Raw genomic sequence first — 20,000 nt, forward strand, 5'->3', positions numbered from 1 at the left:
ATTCGTCGCCAGACCCACTGGCTCCAGGTCATCTACAAGTCCATGCTAGGTAAAGCACCGCCTTATCTCAGTTCACTGGTCACGATGGCAACACCCATCCGTAGCACGCGCTCCAGCAGGTGTATCTCACTGATCATCCCTAAAGCCAACACCTCATTTGGCCGCCTTTCGTTCCAGTACTCTGCTGCCTGTGACTGGAACGAACTGCAAAAATCGCTGAAGTTGGAGACTTTTATCTCCCTCACCAACTTCAAACATCAGCTATCCGAGCAGCTAACCGATCGCTGCAGCTGTACATAGTCTATTGGTAAATAGCCCACCCATTTTCACCTACCTCATTCCCATACTGTTTTTATACTGTTTTTTATTTATTTACTTTTCTGCTCTTTTGCACACCAGTATCTCTACCTGTACATGACCATCTGATCATTTATCACTCCAGTGTTAATCTGCAAAATTGTATTATTCACCTACCTCCTCATGCCTTTTGCACACATTGTATATAGACTGCCCATTTTTTTCTACTGTGTTATTGACTTGTTAATTGTTTACTCCATGTGTAACTCTGTGTTGTCTGTTCACACTGCTATGCTTTATCTTGGCCAGGTCGCAGTTGCAAATGAGAACTTGTTCTCAACTAGCCTACCTGGTTAAATAAAGGTGAAATAAATAAAAAAAAATTAAAAAATATCCAGGCCAATACTACAGGATTTTACCGTATCAATATCCAGGCCAATACTACAGTTAAATAAAGGTGAAATAAATTTAAAAAATCAAAAATATCCAGGCCAATACTACAGGATTTTAACGTATCAATATCCAGGCCAATACTACAGGATTTTACCTTATCAATATCCAGGCCAATACTACAGGATTTTACCGTATCAATATCCAGGCCAATACTACAGGATTTTACCGTATCAATATCCAGGCCAATACTACAGGATTTTACCGTAACATCATCAATATCCAGGCCAATACTACAGGATTTTAACGTATCAATATCCAGGCCAATACTACAGGATTTTACCGTATCAATATCCAGGCCAATACTACAGGATTTTACCGTATCAATATCCAGGCCAATACTACAGGATTTTACCGTAACATCATCAATATCCAGGCCAATACTACAGGATTTTACCGTAACATCATCAATATCCAGGCCAATACTACAGGATTTTACCGTATCAATATCCAGGCCAATATTACAGGATTTTACCGTATCATCATCAATATCCAGGCCAATACTACAGGATTTTACCGTAACATCATCAATATCCAGGCCAATACTACAGGATTTTACCGTATCAATATCCAGGCCAATACTACAGGATTTTACCGTATCAATATCCAGGCCAATACTACAGGATGTTACCTCATCATCATCAATATCCAGGCCAATACTACAGGATTTTACCGTATCAATATCCAGGCCAATACTACAGGATTTTACCGTAACATCATCAATATCCAGGCCAATACTACAGGATTTTACCGTATCAATATCCAGGCCAATACTACAGGATTTTACCGTAACATCATCAATATCCAGGCCAATACTACAGGATTTTACCGTATCAATATCCAGGCCAATACTACAGGATTTTACCGTAACATCATCAATATCCAGGCCAATACTACAGGATTTTACCGTATCAATATCCAGGCCAATACTACAGGATTTTACCGTATCAATATCCAGGCCAATACTACAGGATTTTACCGTAACATCATCAATATCCAGGCCAATACTACAGGATTTTAACGTATCAATATCCAGGCCAATACTACAGGATTTTACCTTATCAATATCCAGGCCAATACTACAGGATTTTACCTTATCAATATCCAGGCCAATACTACAGGATTTTACCTTATCAATATCCAGGCCAATATTACAGGATTTTACCTTATCAATATCCAGGCCAATACTACAGGATGTTACCTCATCATCATCAATATCCAGGCCAATACTACAGGATTTTACCTTATCAATATCCAGGCCAATACTACAGGATTTTACCTTATCAATATCCAGGCCAATACTACAGGATTTTACCGTATCAATATCCAGGCCAATACTACAGGATTTTACCGTATCAATATCCAGGCCAATACTACAGGATTTTACCTTATCATCAATATCCAGGCCAATACTACAGGATTTTACCTTATCAATATCCAGGCCAATACTACAGGATTTTACCTGAACATCAATATCCAGGCCAATACTACAGGATGTTACCTCATCATCATCAATATCCAGGCCAATACTACAGGATTTTACCTTATCAATATCCAGGCCAATACTACAGGATGTTACCTCATCATCATCAATATCCAGGCCAATACTACAGGATTTTACCTTATCAATATCCAGGCCAATACTACAGGATGTTACCTTATCAATATCCAGGCCAATACTACAGGATTTTACCTTATCAATATCCAGGCCAATACTACAGGATGTTACCTCATCATCATCAATATCCAGGCCAATACTACAGGATGTTACCTCATCATCATCAATATCCAGGCCAATACTACAGGATTTTACCTTATCAATATCCAGGCCAATACTACAGGATTTTACCTTATCAATATCCAGGCCAATACTACAGGATTTTACCTTATCAATATCCAGGCCAATACTACAGGATTTTACCTTATCAATATCCAGGCCAATACTACAGGATGTTACCTCATCATCATCAATATCCAGGCCAATACTACAGGATTTTACCGTATCAATATCCAGGCCAATACTACAGGATTTTACCGTATCAATATCCAGGCCAATACTACAGGATGTTACCTCATCATCATCAATATCCAGGCCAATACTACAGGATTTTACCTTATCAATATCCAGGCCAATACTACAGGATGTTACCTTATCAATATCCAGGCCAATACTACAGGATTTTACCTTATCATCAATATCCAGGCCAATACTACAGGATGTTACCTCATCATCATCAATATCCAGGCCAATACTACAGGATTTTACCTTATCAATATCCAGGCCAATACTACAGGATTTTACCTTATCAATATCCAGGCCAATACTACAGGATTTTACCTTATCAATATCCAGGCCAATACTACAGGATTTTACCTTATCAATATCCAGGCCAATACTACAGGATTTTACCTTATCAATATCCAGGCCAATACTACAGGATTTTACCGTATCATCATCAATATAGCTGATGCACGCTGGACTGTCCATTAATCACGGTACTCCATTCTGCTTGTTTGTTTTACCTGTCGGCCCGTTGCCTTGTCAACGCCATTTTACCTGCTGTTTGTTGTGCTAGCGGATTAGCCTCGCCTACTGTTTTTAGCTAGCTTTCCAAATTCAACACCTGTGATTACTGTATGCCTCGCTGTATGTCTCTCTCAGATGTCAATATGCCTTGTATACTGTTGTTCAGGTTAGTTATCATTGTTTTAGTTCACAATGGAGCCCCTAGATCCACTCTGCATACCCCTGTTACCTCCTTTGTCCCACCTCCCACACATGCGGTGACCTCACCCATTACAACCAGCATGTCCAGAGATACAACCTCTCTCATCATCACCCAGTGCCTGGGCTTACCTCCGCTGTACCCGCACCCCACCATACCCCTGTCTGCGCATTATGCCCTGAATATATTCTACCATGCCCAGAAACCTGCTCCTCTTATCCTCTGCCCCCAACGCTCTAGGCGACCAGTTTTGATAGCCTTTAGCCGCACCCTCATACTACTCCTCCTCTGTTCCGCGGGTGATGTGGAGGTAAACCCAGGCCCTGCATGTCCCCAGGCACCCTCATTTGTTGACTTCGGTGATCGAAAAAGCCTTGGTTTCATGCATGTCAACATCAGAAGCCTCCTCCCTAAGTTTGTTTTACTCACTGCTTTAGCACACTCTGCTAACCCTGATGTCCTTGCCGTGTCTGAATCCTGGCTTAGGAAGGCCACCAAAAATTCAGAGATTTCCATACCCAACTATAACATCTTACGTCAAGATAGAACTGCCAAAGGGGGCGGAGTTGCAGTCTACTGCAGAGATAGCCTGCAAAGTAATGTCATACTTTCCAGGTCCATACCCAAACAGTTCGAACTACTAATTTTGAAAATTACTCTCTCCAGAAATAAGTCTCTCACTGTTGCCGCCTGCTACCGACCACCCTCAGCTCCCAGCTGTGCCCTGGACACCATTTGTGAATTGATCGCCCCCCATCTAGCTTCAGAGTTTGTTCTCTTAGGTGACCTAAACTGGGATATGCTTAACACCCCGGCAGTCCTACAATGTAAGCTAGATGTCCTCAATCTCACTCAAATCATCAAGGAACCCACCAGGTACAACCCTAACTCTGTAAACAAGGGCACCCTCATAGACGTCATCCTGACCAACTGGCCCTCCAAATACACCTCCGCTGTCTTCAACCAGGATCTCAGCGATCACTGCCTCATTGCCTGTATCCGCCACGGAGCCGCAGTCAAACGACCACCCCTCATCACTGTCAAACGCTCCCTAAAACACTTCTGTGAGCAGGCCTTTCTAATCGACCTGGCCCGGGTATCCTGGAAGGACATTGACCTCATCCCGTCAGTTGAGGATGCCTGGTCATTCTTTAAAAGTAACTTCCTCACCATTTTAGATAAGCATGCTCCGTTCAAAAAATGCAGAACTAAGAACAGATATAGCCCTTGGTTCACTCCAGACCTGACTGCCCTCGACCAGCACAAAAACATCCTGTGGCGGACTGCAATAGCATCGAATAGCCCCCGTGATATGCAACTGTTCAGGGAAGTCAGGAACCAATACACGCAGTCAGTCAGGAAAGCTAAGGCCAGCTTCTTCAGGCAGAAGTTTGCATCCTGTAGCTCCAACTCCAAAAAGTTCTGGGACACTGTGAAGTCCATGGAGAACAAGAGCACCTCCTCCCAGCTGCCCACTGCACTGAGGCTAGGTAACACGGTCTCCACCGATAAATCCATGATTATTGAAAACTTCAATAAGCACTTCTCAACGGCTGGCCATGCCTTCCGCCTGGCTACTCCAACCTCGGCCAACATCTCCGTCCCCCCCGCAGCTCCTCGCCCAAGCCTCTCCAGGTTCTCCTTTACCCAAATCCAGATAGCAGATGTTCTGAAAGAGCTGCAAAACCTGGACCCGTACAAATCAGCTGGGCTTGACAATCTGGACCCTCTATTTCTGAAACTATCTGCCGCCATTGTCGCAACCCCTATTCAACCTCTCTTTCATATCGTCTGAGATCCCCAAGGATTGGAAAGCTGCCGCAGTCATCCCCCTCTTCAAAGGGGGAGACACCCTGGACCCAAACTGCTATAGACCTATATCCATCCTGCCCTGCCTATCTAAGGTCTTCGAAAGCCAAGTCAACAAACAGGTCACTGACCATCTCGAATCCCACCGTACCTTCTCCGCTGTGCAATCTGGTTTCCGAGCCGGTCACGGGTGCACCTCAACCACACTCAAGGTACTAAACGATATCATAACCGCCATCGATAAAAGACAGTACTGTGCAGCCGTCTTCATCGACCTCGCCAAGGCTTTCGACTCTGTCAATCACCATATTCTTATCGGCAGACTCAATAGCCTCGGTTTTTCGGATGACTGCCTTGCCTGGTTCACCAATTACTTTGCAGTCAGAGTTCAGTGTGTCAAATCGGAGGGCATGCTGTCCTTTAAATAAAGGTGAAATAAAAAAATATATATATTTTTTTAAATCTACAGTATGGTGTTTTCCCCACTAACCAAGGGGGGTATATCTTCTATCTACAGTATGGGGGTTTCCCCACTAACCATGGGGGGTATATCTTCTATCTACAGTATGGGGGTTTTCCCCACTAACCAAGGGGGGTATATCTTCTATCTACAGTATGGGGGTTTTCCCCACTAACCATGGGGGGTATATCTTCTATCTACAGTATGGGGGTTTTCCCCACTAACCATGGGGGTATATCTTCTATCTACAGTATGGGGTTTTCCCCACTAACCAAGGGGGGTATATCTTCTATCTACAGTATGGGGTTTTCCCCACTAACCAAGGGGGTATATCTTCTATCTACAGTATGGGGTTTTCCCCACTAACCATGGGGGGTATATCTTCTATCTACAGTATGGGGTTTTCCCCACTAACCATGGGGGGTTTATCTTCTGTCTACAGTATGGGGTTTTCCCTACTAACCAAGGGGGTATATCTTCTAACTACAGTATGGGGTTCCCCCACTAACCAAGGGGGGTATATCTTCTATCTACAGTATGGGGTTTTCCCCACTAACCATGGGTATATATTCTATCTACAGTATGGGGTTTTCCCCACTAACCATGGGTATATATTCTATCTACAGTATGGGGTTTTCCCCACTAACCATGGGGGGTATATCTTCTATCTACAGTATGGGGTTTTCCCCACTAACCATGGGGGGTATATCTTCTATCTACAGTATGGGGTTTTCCCCACTAACCAAGGGGGGTATATCTTCTATCTACAGTATGGGGTTCCGCCACTAACCAAGGGGGGTATATCTTCTATCTACAGTATGGGGTTCCCCCACTAACCAAGGGGGGTATATCTTCTATCTACAGTATGGCGTTTTCCCCACTAACCAAGGGGGGTATATTTTCTATCTACAGTATGGGGGTTCCCCCACTAACCAAGGGGTGTATATCTTCTATCTACAGTATTGGCTTTTCCCCACTAACCATGGGGGGGTATATCTTCTGTCTACAGTATGGGGTTTTCCCCACTAACCATGGGGGGTATATCTTCTATCTACAGTATGGGGTTTTCCCCACTAACCGTGGGTATATCTTCTATCTACAGTATGGGGGTTCCCCCACTAACCAAGGGGGGTATATCTTCTATCTACAGTATGGGGTTTTCCCCACTAACCATGGGGGGTATAGCTTCTACCTACAGTATGGGGTTTTCCCCACTAACCATGGAGGGTATAGCTTCTATCTACAGTATGGGGTTTTCCCCACCTAACCATGGGGTTTTCTCCATATATTCTATCTACAGTATGGGGTTTTCCCCACTAACCAAGGGGGTATATCTTCTATCTACAGTATGGGGTATTCCCCACTAACCATGGGGGTATATCTTCTATCTACAGTATGGGGTTTTCCCCACTAACCATGGGGGTATATCTTCTATCTACAGTATGGGGTTTTCCCCACTAACCATGGGGGTATATCTTCTATCTACAGTATGGGGTTTTCCCCACTAACCATGGGGGGTATATCTTCTATCTACAGTATGGGGTTCCCCCACTAACCAAGGGGGTATATCTTCTATCTACAGTATGGGGTTTTCCCCACTAACCAAGGGGGTATATCTTCTATCTACAGTATGGGGTTTCCCCACTAACCAAGGGGGTATATCTTCTATCTACAGTATGGGGTTCCCCCACTAACCAAGGGGGGTATATCTTCTATCTACAGTATGGCGTTTTCCCCACTAACCAAGGGGGGTATATCTTCTATCTACAGTATGGGGGTTCCCCCACTAACCAAGGGGGGTATATCTTCTATCAACAGTATGGTGTTTTCCCCACTAACCAAGGGGGGTATATCTTCTACCTACAGTATTGGCTTTTCCCCACTAACCATGGGGGGTATATCTTCTATCTACAGTATGGGGTTTTCCCCACTAACCATGGGGGGTATATCTTCTATCTACAGTATTGGCTTTTCTCCACTAACCATGGGGGGTATATCTTCTATCTACAGTATGGGGTTTTCCCCACTAACCATGGGTGGGTATATCTTCTGTCTACAGTATGGGGTTTTCCCCACTAACCATGGGGGGTATATCTTCTATCTACATTATGGGGTTTTCCCCACTAACCGTGGGTATATCTTCTATCTACAGTATGGGGGTTCCCCCACTAACCAAGGGGGGTATATCTTCTATCTACAGTATGGGGTTTTCCCCACTAACCAAGGGGGGTATATCTTCTATCTACAGTATGGGGGTTTTCCCCACTAACCATGGGGGGTATATCTTCTATCTACAGTATGGGGGTTTTCCCCACTAACCATGGGGGGTATATCTTCTATCTACAGTATGGGGGTTTTCCCCACTAACCAAGGGGGGTATATCTTCTATCTACAGTATGGGGTTTTCCCCACTAACCAAGGGGGGTATATCTTCTATCTACAGTATGGGGTTTTCCCCACTAACCATGGGGGGTATATCTTCTATCTACAGTATGGGGTTTTCCCCACTAACCATGGGGGGTTTATCTTCTGTCTACAGTATGGGGTTTTCCCTACTAACCAAGGGGGTATATCTTCTAACTACAGTATGGGGTTCCCCCACTAACCAAGGGGGGTATATCTTCTATCTACAGTATGGGGTTTTCCCCACTAACCATGGGTATATATTCTATCTACAGTATGGGGTTTTCCCCACTAACCATGGGTATATATTCTATCTACAGTATGGGGTTTTCCCCACTAACCATGGGGGGTATATCTTCTATCTACAGTATGGGGTTTTCCCCACTAACCATGGGGGGTATATCTTCTATCTACAGTATGGGGTTTTCCCCACTAACCAAGGGGGGTATATCTTCTATCTACAGTATGGGGTTTTCCCCACTAACCAAGGGGGTATATCTTCTATCTACAGTATGGGGTTCCCCACTAACCAAGGGGGGTATATCTTCTATCTACAGTATGGCGTTTTCCCCACTAACCATGGGGGGGTATATCTTCTGTCTACAGTATGGGGTTTTCCCCACTAACCATGGGGGGTATATCTTCTATCTACAGTATGGGGTTTTCCCCACTAACCGTGGGTATATCTTCTATCTACAGTATGGGGGTTCCCCCACTAACCAAGGGGGGTATATCTTCTATCTACAGTATGGGGTTTTCCCCACTAACCATGGGGGGTATAGCTTCTACCTACAGTATGGGGTTTTCCCCACTAACCATGGAGGGTATAGCTTCTATCTACAGTATGGGGTTTTCCCCACTAACCATGGGTATATATTCTATCTACAGTATGGGGTTTTCCCCACTAACCATGGAGGGTATAGCTTCTATCTACAGTATGGGGTTTTCCCCACTAACCATGGGGGGTATATCTTCTATCTACAGTATGGGGTTTTCTCCACTAACCATGGGGGGTATATCTTCTATCTACAGTATGGGGTTTTCCCCACTAACCAAGGGGGGTATATCTTCTATCTACAGTATGGGGTATTCCCCACTAACCATGGGGGGTATATCTTCTATCTACAGTATGGGGTTTTCCCCACTAACCATGGGGGGTATATCTTCTATCTACAGTATGGGGTTTTCCCCACTAACCATGGGGGGTATATCTTCTATCTACAGTATGGGGTTTTCCCCACTAACCATGGGGGGTATATCTTCTATCTACAGTATGGGGGTTCCCCCACTAACCAAGGGGGTATATCTTCTACAGTATGGGGTTTTCCCCACTAACCAATGGGGGTATATCTTCATCTCCAGTATGGGTTTTTCCCCACTAACCAAGGGGGGTATATCTTCTATCTACAGTATGGGGTTCCCCCACTAACCAAGGGGGGTATATCTTCTATCTACAGTATGGGGTTCCCCCACTAACCAAGGGGGGTATATCTTCTATCTACAGTATGGCGTTTTCCCCACTAACCAAGGGGGGTATATCTTCTATCTACAGTATGGGGGTTCCCCCACTAACCAAGGGGGGTATATCTTCTATCAACAGTATGGTGTTTTCCCCACTAACCAAGGGGGGTATATCTTCTACCTACAGTATTGGCTTTTCCCCACTAACCATGGGGGGTATATCTTCTATCTACAGTATGGGGTTTTCCCCACTAACCATGGGGGGTATATCTTCTATCTACAGTATTGGCTTTTCTCCACTAACCATGGGGGGTATATCTTCTATCTACAGTATGGGGTTTTCCCCACTAACCATGGGTGGGTATATCTTCTGTCTACAGTATGGGGTTTTCCCCACTAACCATGGGGGGTATATCTTCTATCTACATTATGGGGTTTTCCCCACTAACCAAGGGGGTATATCTTCTATCTACAGTATGGGGTTTCCCCACTAACCAAGGGGGTATATCTTCTATCTACAGTATGGGGTTTTCCCCACTAACCATGGGGGGTATAGCTTCTACCTACAGTATGGGGTTTTCCCCACTAACCATGGGGGGGTATATCTTCTGTCTACAGTATGGGGTTTTCCCCACTAACCATGGGGGGTATATCTTCTATCTACAGTATGGGGTTTTCCCCACTAACCGTGGGTATATCTTCTATCTACAGTATGGGGGTTCCCCCACTAACCAAGGGGGGTATATCTTCTATCTACAGTATGGGGTTTTCCCCACTAACCATGGGGGTATAGCTTCTACCTACAGTATGGGGTTTTCCCCACTAACCATGGGGGGTATATCTTCTATCTACAGTATGGGTTTTTCCCCACTAACCATGGGGGTATATCTTCTACCTACAGTATGGGGTTTTCCCCACTAACCATGGAGGGTATAGCTTCTATCTACAGTATGGGGTTTTCCCCACTAACCATGGGTATATATTCTATCTACAGTATGGGGTTTTCCCCACTAACCATGGAGGGTATAGCTTCTATCTACAGTATGGGGTTTTCCCCACTAACCATGGGGGGTATATCTTCTATCTACAGTATGGGGTTTTCTCCACTAACCATGGGGGGTATATCTTCTATCTACAGTATGGGGTTTTCCCCACTAACCAAGGGGGGTATATCTTCTATCTACAGTATGGGGTATTCCCCACTAACCATGGGGGGTATATCTTCTATCTACAGTATGGGGTTTTCCCCACTAACCATGGGGGGTATATCTTCTATCTACAGTATGGGGTTTTCCCCACTAACCATGGGGGGTATATCTTCTATCTACAGTATGGGGTTTTCCCCACTAACCATGGGGGGTATATCTTCTATCTACAGTATGGGGGTTCCCCCACTAACCAAGGGGGGTATATCTTCTATCTACAGTATGGGGTTTTCCCCACTAACCAAGGGGGGTATATCTTCTATCTACAGTATGGGGTTCCCCCACTAACCAAGGGGGGTATATCTTCTATCTACAGTATGGGGTTCCCCCACTAACCAAGGGGGGTATATCTTCTATCTACAGTATGGCGTTTTCCCCACTAACCAAGGGGGGTATATCTTCTATCTACAGTATGGGGGTTCCCCCACTAACCAAGGGGGGTATATCTTCTATCAACAGTATGGGGTTTTCCCCACTAACCAAGGGGGGTATATCTTCTACCTACAGTATTGGCTTTTCCCCACTAACCATGGGGGGTATATCTTCTATCTACAGTATGGGGTTTTCCCCACTAACCATGGGGGGTATATCTTCTATCTACAGTATTGGCTTTTCTCCACTAACCATGGGGGGTATATCTTCTATCTACAGTATGGGGTTTTCCCCACTAACCATGGGGGGGTATATCTTCTGTCTACAGTATGGGGTTTTCCCCACTAACCATGGGGGGTATATCTTCTATCTACATTATGGGGTTTTCCCCACTAACCGTGGGTATATCTTCTATCTACAGTATGGGGGTTCCCCCACTAACCAAGGGGGGTATATCTTCTATCTACAGTATGGGGTTTTCCCCACTAACCATGGGGGTATAGCTTCTACCTACAGTATGGGGTTTTCCCCACTAACCATGGGGGGTATATCTTCTATCTACAGTATGGGTTTTTCCCCACTAACCATGGGGGGTATATCTTCTATCTACAGTATGGGGTTTTCCCCACTAACCATGGAGGGTATAGCTTATATCTACAGTATGGGGTTTTCCCCACTAACCATGGGTATAAATTCTATCTACAGTATGGGGTTTTCCCCACTAACCATGGAGGGTATAGCTTCTATCTACAGTATGGGGTTTTCCCCACTAACCATGGGGGGTATATCTTCTATCTACAGTATGGGGTTTTCTCCACTAACCATGGGGGGTATATCTTCTATCTACAGTATGGGGTTTTCCCCACTAACCATGGGTATAACCAATGGGGGGGGTATATCTTCTATCTACAGTATGGGGTTTTCCCCACTAACCATACAGGGGGTATATCTTCTATCTACAGTATGGGGTTTTCCCCACTAACCATGGGGGTATATCTTCTATCTACAGTATGGGGTTTTCCCCACTAACCATGGGGGGTATATCTTCTATCTACAGTATGGGGTTTTCCCCACTAACCAAGGGGGTATATCTATATCTTCAGTATCTCCCCCACTAACAGTATGGGGGTTCCCCCACTAACCAAGGGGGTATATCTTCTATCTACAGTATGGGGTTTTCCCCACTAACCAAGGGGGGTATATCTTCTATCTACAGTATGGGGGTTTTCCCCACTGACCAAGGGGGGTATATCTTCTATCTACAGTATGGGGTTCCCCCACTAACCAAGGGGGGTATATATTCTACCTACAGTATGGGGGTTCCCCCACTAACCAAGGGGGGTATATCTTCTATCTACAGTATGGGGTTTTCCCCACTAACCAAGGGGGGTATATCTTCTATCTACAGTATGGGGGTTCCCCCACTAACCAAGGGGGGTATATCTTCTATCTACAGTATGGGGTTTTCCCCACTAACCATGGGGGGTATATCTTCTATCTACAGTATGGGGTTTTCCCCACTAACCATGGGGGGTATATCTTCTATCTACAGTATGGGGTTTTCCCCACTAACCATGGGGGGTATATCTTCTATCTACAGTACGGGGGTTTTCCCCACTAACCAAGGGGGGTATATCTTCTATCTACAGTATGGGGGTTCCCCCACTAACCATGGAGGGTATATCTTCTATCTACAGTATGGGGTTTTCCCCACTAACCATGGGGGGTATATCTTCTATCTACAGTATGGGGGTTCCCCCACTAACCATGGGGGGTATATCTTCTATCTACAGTATGGGGTTTTCCCCACTAACCAAGGGGGGTATATCTTCTATCTACAGTATGGGGTTCCCCCACTAACCATGGGGGGTATATCTTCTATCTACAGTATGGGGTTTTCCCCACTAACCAAGGGGGGTATATCTTCTATCTACAGTATGGGGGTTCCCCCACTAACCAAGGGGGGTATATCTTCTATCTACAGTATGGGGTTTTCCCCACTAACCAAGGGGGGTATATCTTCTATCTACAGTATGGGGTTTTCCCCACTAACCATGGGTATATCTTCTATCTACAGTATGGGGTTTTCCCCACTGACCAAGGGGGGTATATCTTCTATCTACAGTATGGGGGTTCCCCCACTAACCAAGGGGGGTATATCTTCTATCTACAGTATGGGGTTTTCCCCACTAACCAAGGGTATATCTTCTATCTACAGTATGGGGTTTTCCCCACTAACCATGGGGGGTATATCTTCTATCTACAGTATGGGGTTTTCCCCACTAACCATGGGGGGTATATCTTATATCTACAGTATGGGGTTCCCCCACTAACCAAGGGGGGTATATCTTCTATCTACAGTATGGGGTTCCCCCACTAACCATGGGGGGTATATCTTCTATCTACAGTATGGGGTTTTCCCCACTAACCAAGGGGGGTATATCTTCTATCTACAGTATGGGGGTTCCCCCACTAACCAAGGGGGGTATATCTTCTATCTACAGTATGGGGTTTTCCCCACTAACCAAGGGGGGTATATCTTCTATCTACAGTATGGGGTTTTCCCCACTAACCAAGGGGGGTATATCTTCTATCTACAGTATGGGGTTTTCCCCACTAACCAAGGGGGGTATATCTTCTATCTACAGTATGGGGTTTTCCCCACTAACCAAGGGGGGTATATCTTCTATCTACAGTATGGGGTTCCCCCACTAACCATGGAGGGTATATCTTCTATCTACAGTATGGGGTTTTCCCCACTAACCAAGGGGGGTATATCTTCTATCTACAGTATGGGGGTTCCCCCACTAACCAAGTTGGGTATATCTTCTATCTAAAGTATGGGGGTTCCCCCACTAACCAAGGGGGGTATATCTTCTACCTACAGTATGGGGTTCCCCCACTAACCATGGGGGGTATATCTTCTATCTACAGTATGGGGTTCCCCCACTAACCAAGGGGGGTATATCTTCTATCTACAGTATGGGGGTTCCCCCACTAACCAAGGGGGGTATATCTTCTATCTACAGTATGGGGGTTCCCCCACTAACCAAGGGGGGTATATCTTCTATCTACAGTATGGGGGTTCCCCCACTAACCATGGGGGGTATATCTTCTATCTACAGTACATAGTCCGTGAAGTAGACATTTGTGACCTGTAACAAAGATCTGATCTGAAACCCCATCTCTTTAAGGAATACCTAGGATAGGATAAAGTAATCCCTCTCACCCCCTTAAAATATTTAGATGCACTATTGTAAAGTGGCTGCTCCACTGGATGTCATAAGGTGAACGCACCAATTTGTAAGTCGCTCTGGATAAGAGCGTCTGCTAAATGACTTAAATGTTAAATGTATTAGACGGCAGTTACGTTTGAATAATTATTTACATTTTTGTCTATTAAAATGCTCTCTTGAACATGTGAACTTCCCTGTGTCTTAATAAGAACAAACTGGTCTGGGATCTGCAAATATGAACAAACATTTGAATAACAAACTGGTCTGGGATCTGCAAATATGAACAAACGTTTTAACATGATCAGCCGAGTTTGGCTAAGGAGAAAGCACAGAGCTATACAGGGAGAAAACAGGATGCTTCCTGGCTAGTCATGATTGGCTCGAGTGAATGGTGTGGTTGGACGTGCCGAGAGATGATTCCCGATTGGTCTGTCTATAACAGAACGGGGTCTGGTCCCTGGTCAGCACATAGATCATCTTTACAACTGCAGATTTTTTGGAAATATATATTATATTATAATATAGCTTTTTTTTTGGACAAATACAGAAGTGTTGCTTCAGCTCTCAACAAAAATATTGCTGTCCTGAATTTAGCCGGGTTGAAGTAGAGTAGACTATTTCCTGGAGGACAATAGCTGACTCACATGTTTACACGTTGTGGGTGGGGCTAAGGCTTAAGAGGGCGTTAACAACGCTGAATGGGCGTACACAAAACCAGAACTCTCTAGAAAGTGTGAAAATCTCGTCAGTCTTTCAAAGGGCATTTTCTCCTACTTGTCTCTTTAAGATGGGGATAACAAGTCTATTAAACATTTAAAGCAGCACACCATCCCCATGTTTCTTACTAACTACAGTGATATACCATATACCATTCATAAATCTGTACTTTCATAAAATGCTAAAATAAGATAATCACTTTAGATTGGATATAACCCCAATAGAGGAATCCAAAACCCGTTTCTACTGTATGTTGACTTACAGGCTTCTTGCCAACCAAAACCTTCTCCACAGCCTGTACTTGAGACACGTGGTCATCGTTGGTGCGTAGCTCCCACTTCTCTATCCGATGGTAGATTCCTATTAACAGGTCTCTGGGAATGTCCTGGCCATTATCCACTCCTGGGGAAACATTAACATCCACAGGGGAAACATATCACACACAGAGGAGAGTGTGTTTATCAAAACTAGAGAAAAGGAAGTGATATACAAATTCTCCTATAAATCATTCCCTAACGTTCTGTAGAAGAAGAGGTAGAGATGACGAGGAGGATAGAAGGAGAAAGTCTGAGATTGGCCAATGAAGTGAGAGACATAGACATAGACACTATGGTTGTCTGTTTTGAGGAGTAAGAGAGAAGAAGTAAAAACAGGTTCTGAAAAAAAAAAACAGTCAGCATCTTCCTCACCTCTGAGGTTTTTGATGAAGTCCTCCAACTTCATCTTCCTCTCTGGTTTGACGTTGGGAGAGTACATGTCAGTGTTGAGGAGGATGATGGCGAAGGCCAGGATGAAGATGGTGTCGGGGTTCCGGAACTGTCGGATCAGCCCTGGGTTACTCACACAGTACCGCTGACTGGAGGTGAGGGGGGGACAGAGGGAGATTAGATATGAAGCAGATTTTTATTTTTTATTAAAAAAAATACTAAATGAATACTCTTGTGAACAACACAAACTACCCCCCCCCCAAAAAAAAAATCATAAAAGTCTATAAATCCACAGTCCATAATCCTGCTGTTACCTGAAAGCCTCGATCAGTCTCTCCACCTTCTGGGCCTCTCCCTGGACTTTAATCTGGGCCTGAAACTTCCTGAGGGCATCATCTAGATCCATCCCTGAGAAGTCCAACTCATCTACCACACAACTGGACAGGGAGAGGAGAGAGGAGAGAGGGAGGGAAGGATGAAGAGAGGGAGAGAGGGAGGAGGGATGAAGAGAGGGAGAGAGGGGGAGGGAAGGATGAAGAGAGGGAGAGAGGGGGGAGGATGGAGAGAGGGAGGGAAGGATGAAGAGAGGGAGGAAGGATGGAGAGAGGAGAGAGGGAGGAGGGATGAAGAGAGGGAGAGAGGATGGAGAGAGGGAGGGAAGGATGAAGAGAGGGAGGAAGGATGGAGAGAGGAGAGAGGGAGGAGGGGTGAAGAGAGGGAGAGAGGATGGAGAGAGGAGAGAGGGAGGGAAGGATGAAGAGAGGGAGAGAGGGAGGGAGGATGGAGAGAGGGAGGGAAGGATGAAGAGAGGGAGAGAGGATGGAGAGAGTGAGGGAAGGATGAAGAGAGGGAGAGAGGGAGGGAGGATGGAGAGAGGGAGGGAAGGATGAAGAGAGGGAGAGAGGATGGAGAGAGGGAGGGAAGGATGAAGAGAGGGAGAGAGGGAGGGAGGATGGAGAGAGGGAGGGAAGGATGAAGAGAGGGAGAGAGGATGGAGAGAGGGAGGGAAGGATGAAGAGAGGGAGAGAGGGAGGGAAGGATGAAGAGAGGGAGAGAGGATGGAGAGAGGGAGGAAGGATGGAAAGAGGGAGAGAGGGAGGAAGGATGGAAAGAGGGAGGATGGATGAAGAGAGGGAGAGAGGGAGGAAGGATGAAGAGATGGAGTAAGGATGGAGAGAGGGAGAGAGGATGAAGAGAGGGAGGAAGGATGAAGAGAGGGAGAAAGGATGGAGAGAGGGAGGAAGGATGAGAAGAGGGAGGAAGGATGATGAGATGGAGTAAGGATGGAGAGAGGGAGGAAGGATGAGAAGAGGGAGGAAGGATGATGAGATGGAGTAAGGATGGAGAGAGGGAGAAAGGATGGAGAGAGGGAGGAAGGATGAGAAGAGGGAGGAAGGATGATGAGAGGGAGGAAGGATGAAGAGCGGGAGGTAGGAATGAGGAAGACAGGAAGAGAGAGACAGAGTCATCACAGAGGAAATAGATAACACAGGCTGTAAGAAAAATGGACAATAAAGTATCCTTCTACTAAAGGAAAGTGTGAGAGAGTCAGACAGAATGCAATACTGTATAGTGCAGAGTTGACTGATTAGAGTCAGACAGAACACAATACTGTATAGTGCAGAGTTGATTGGTTAGAGTCAGACAGAACAGTTGATTGGTTAGAGTCAGACAGAACAGTTGATTGGTTAGAGTCAGACAGAACAGTTGATTGGTTAGAGTCAGACAGAACAGTTGATTGGTTAGAGTCAGACAGAACAGTTGATTGGTTAGAGTCAGACAGAACAGTTGATTGGTTAGAGTCAGTCAGAACAGTTGATTGGTTAGAGTCAGTCAGAACAGTTGATTGGTTAGAGTCAGTCAGAACAGTTGATTGGTTAGAGTCAGTCAGAACAGTTGATTGGTTGCAGTCAGAACAGTTGATTGGTTAGAGTCAGACAGAACAGTTGATTGGTTAGAGTCAGACAGAACAGTTGATTGGTTAGAGTCAGACAGAACAGTTGATTGGTTAGAGTCAGACTGAACAGTTGATTGGTTACAGTCAGACTGAACAGTTGATTGGTTAGAGTCAGACAGAACAGTTGATTGGTTAGAGTCAGACTGAACAGTTGATTGGTTAGAGTCAGAACAGTTGATTGGTTAGAGTCAGACAGAACAGTTGATTGGTTAGAGTCAGACTGAACAGTTGATTGGTTAGAGTCAGAACAGTTGTTTGGTTAGAGTCAGACAGAACAGTTGATTGGTTAGAGTCAGACAGAACAGTTGATTGGTTAGAGTCAGACAGAACAGTTGATTGGTTAGAGTCAGACAGAACAGTTGATTGGTTAGAGTCAGACAGAACAATTGATTGGTTAGAGTCAGTCAGAACAGTTGATTGGTTAGAGTCAGACAGAACAGTTGATTGGTTACAGTCAGACTGAACAGTTGATTGGTTAGAGTCAGGCAGAACAGTTGATTGGTTAGAGTCAGACAGAACAGTTGATTGGTTAGAGTCAGGCAGAACAGTTGATTGGTTAGAGTCAGACAGAACAGTTGATTGGTTAGAGTCAGACAGAACAGTTGATTGATTAGAGTCAGGCAGAACAGTTGATTGGTTAGAGTCAGACAGAACAGTTGATTGGTTAGAGTCAGACAGAACAGTTGATTGATTAGAGTCAGACAGAACAGTTGATTGGTTACAGTCAGAACAGTTGATTGGTTACAGTCAGACGGAACAGTTGATTGGTTAGAGTCAGACAGAACAGTTGATTGGTTACAGTCAGAACAGTTGATTGGTTAGAGTCAGACAGAACAGTTGATTGGTTAGAGTCAGACAGAACAGTTGATTGGTTAGAGTCAGACTGAACAGTTGATTGGTTAGAGTCAGAACAGTTGATTGGTTAGAGTCAGACAGAACAGTTGATTGGTTAGAGTCAGACAGAACAGTTGATTGGTTAGAGTCAGACAGAACAGTTGATTGGTTAGAGTCAGACAGAACAGTTGATTGGTTAGAGTCAGACAGAACAATTGATTGGTTAGAGTCAGTCAGAACAGTTGATTGGTTAGAGTCAGACAGAACAGTTGATTGGTTACAGTCAGACTGAACAGTTGATTGGTTAGAGTCAGACAGAACAGTTGATTGGTTAGAGTCAGACAGAACAGTTGATTGGTTAGAGTCAGACAGAACAGTTGATTGGTTAGAGTCAGACAGAATAGTTGATTGGTTAGAGTCAGACAGAACAGTTGATTGGTTACAGTCAGAACAGTTGATTGGTTACAGTCAGACGGAACAGTTGATTGGTTAGAGTCAGACAGAACAGTTGATTGGTTACAGTCAGAACAGTTGATTGGTTAGAGTCAGACAGAACAGTTGATTGGTTAGAGTCAGACAGAACAGTTGATTGGTTAGAGTCAGACAGAACAGTTGACTGGTTAGAGTCAGACAGAACAGTTGTCTGGTTGACTGGTTAGAGTCAGACGGAACAGTTGATTGGTTACAGTCAGACAGAACAGTTGACTGGTTAGAGTCAGTCAGAACAGTTGATTGGTTACAGTCAGACTGAACAGTTGATTGGTTACAGTCAGACTGAACAGTTGATTGGTTAGAGTCAGACAGAACATTTGATTGGTTAGAGTCAGACAGAACAGTTGATTGGTTACAGTCAGACTGAACAGTTGATTGGTTACAGTCAGAATAGTTGATTGGTTAGAGTCAGACAGAACCGTTGATTGGTTGCAGTCAGAACAGTTGATTGGTTAGAGTCAGACGGAACAGTTGATTGGTTAGAGTCAGACAGAACAGTTGATTGGTTAGAGTCAGTCAGAACAGTTGATTGGTTAGAGTCAGACAGAACAGTTGATTGGTTAGAGTCAGAACAGTTTATTGGTTAGAGTCAGACAGAACAGTTGATTGGTTAGAGTCAGACAGAACAGTTGATTGGTTAGAGTCAGTCAGAACAGAATCTATTGGTTCGCCACTCACTCCAGTACGTCCTTGTTGAACTGTTTCTGTCTGCAGCCCAGGAACTCTCCTATCATCTGTCTGCTCAGTCCTTTCCTCTCCAGGATGAAGCGGGCGATGCCTACCGGTGTGTCCGATACGAAGCCTCTCTCTATCAGGTACTGTATACCCTTCTCTGGCTTCCTGCATCGAGGGAGAGACACAGAGAGGGAGAGAC

The 20,000-nt window shown here is 44.8% G+C and overlaps 1 protein-coding gene across 1 annotated transcript in view; it reads right to left on the reverse strand.

Annotated features, from left to right (window-relative positions):
* LOC115127226 (IQ motif and SEC7 domain-containing protein 1-like) overlaps positions 1-20,000 on the reverse strand; it is a 75,229-nt gene that overhangs the window by 42,146 nt on the left and 13,083 nt on the right. Inside the window, exons 3-6 of the mRNA XM_065005122.1 lie at positions 19,805-19,966; positions 16,158-16,280; positions 15,826-15,992; positions 15,399-15,538 (exon numbers count right to left, since the gene is read on the reverse strand). Coding sequence (XP_064861194.1) covers positions 15,399-15,538; positions 15,826-15,992; positions 16,158-16,280; positions 19,805-19,966 — 592 coding nt within the window. The remainder of the gene's footprint in view (positions 1-15,398; positions 15,539-15,825; positions 15,993-16,157; positions 16,281-19,804; positions 19,967-20,000) is intronic.

This window comes from Oncorhynchus nerka, linkage group LG20, assembly GCF_034236695.1.
Source record: "Oncorhynchus nerka isolate Pitt River linkage group LG20, Oner_Uvic_2.0, whole genome shotgun sequence".
Lineage (NCBI taxonomy): Eukaryota > Metazoa > Chordata > Actinopteri > Salmoniformes > Salmonidae > Oncorhynchus > Oncorhynchus nerka.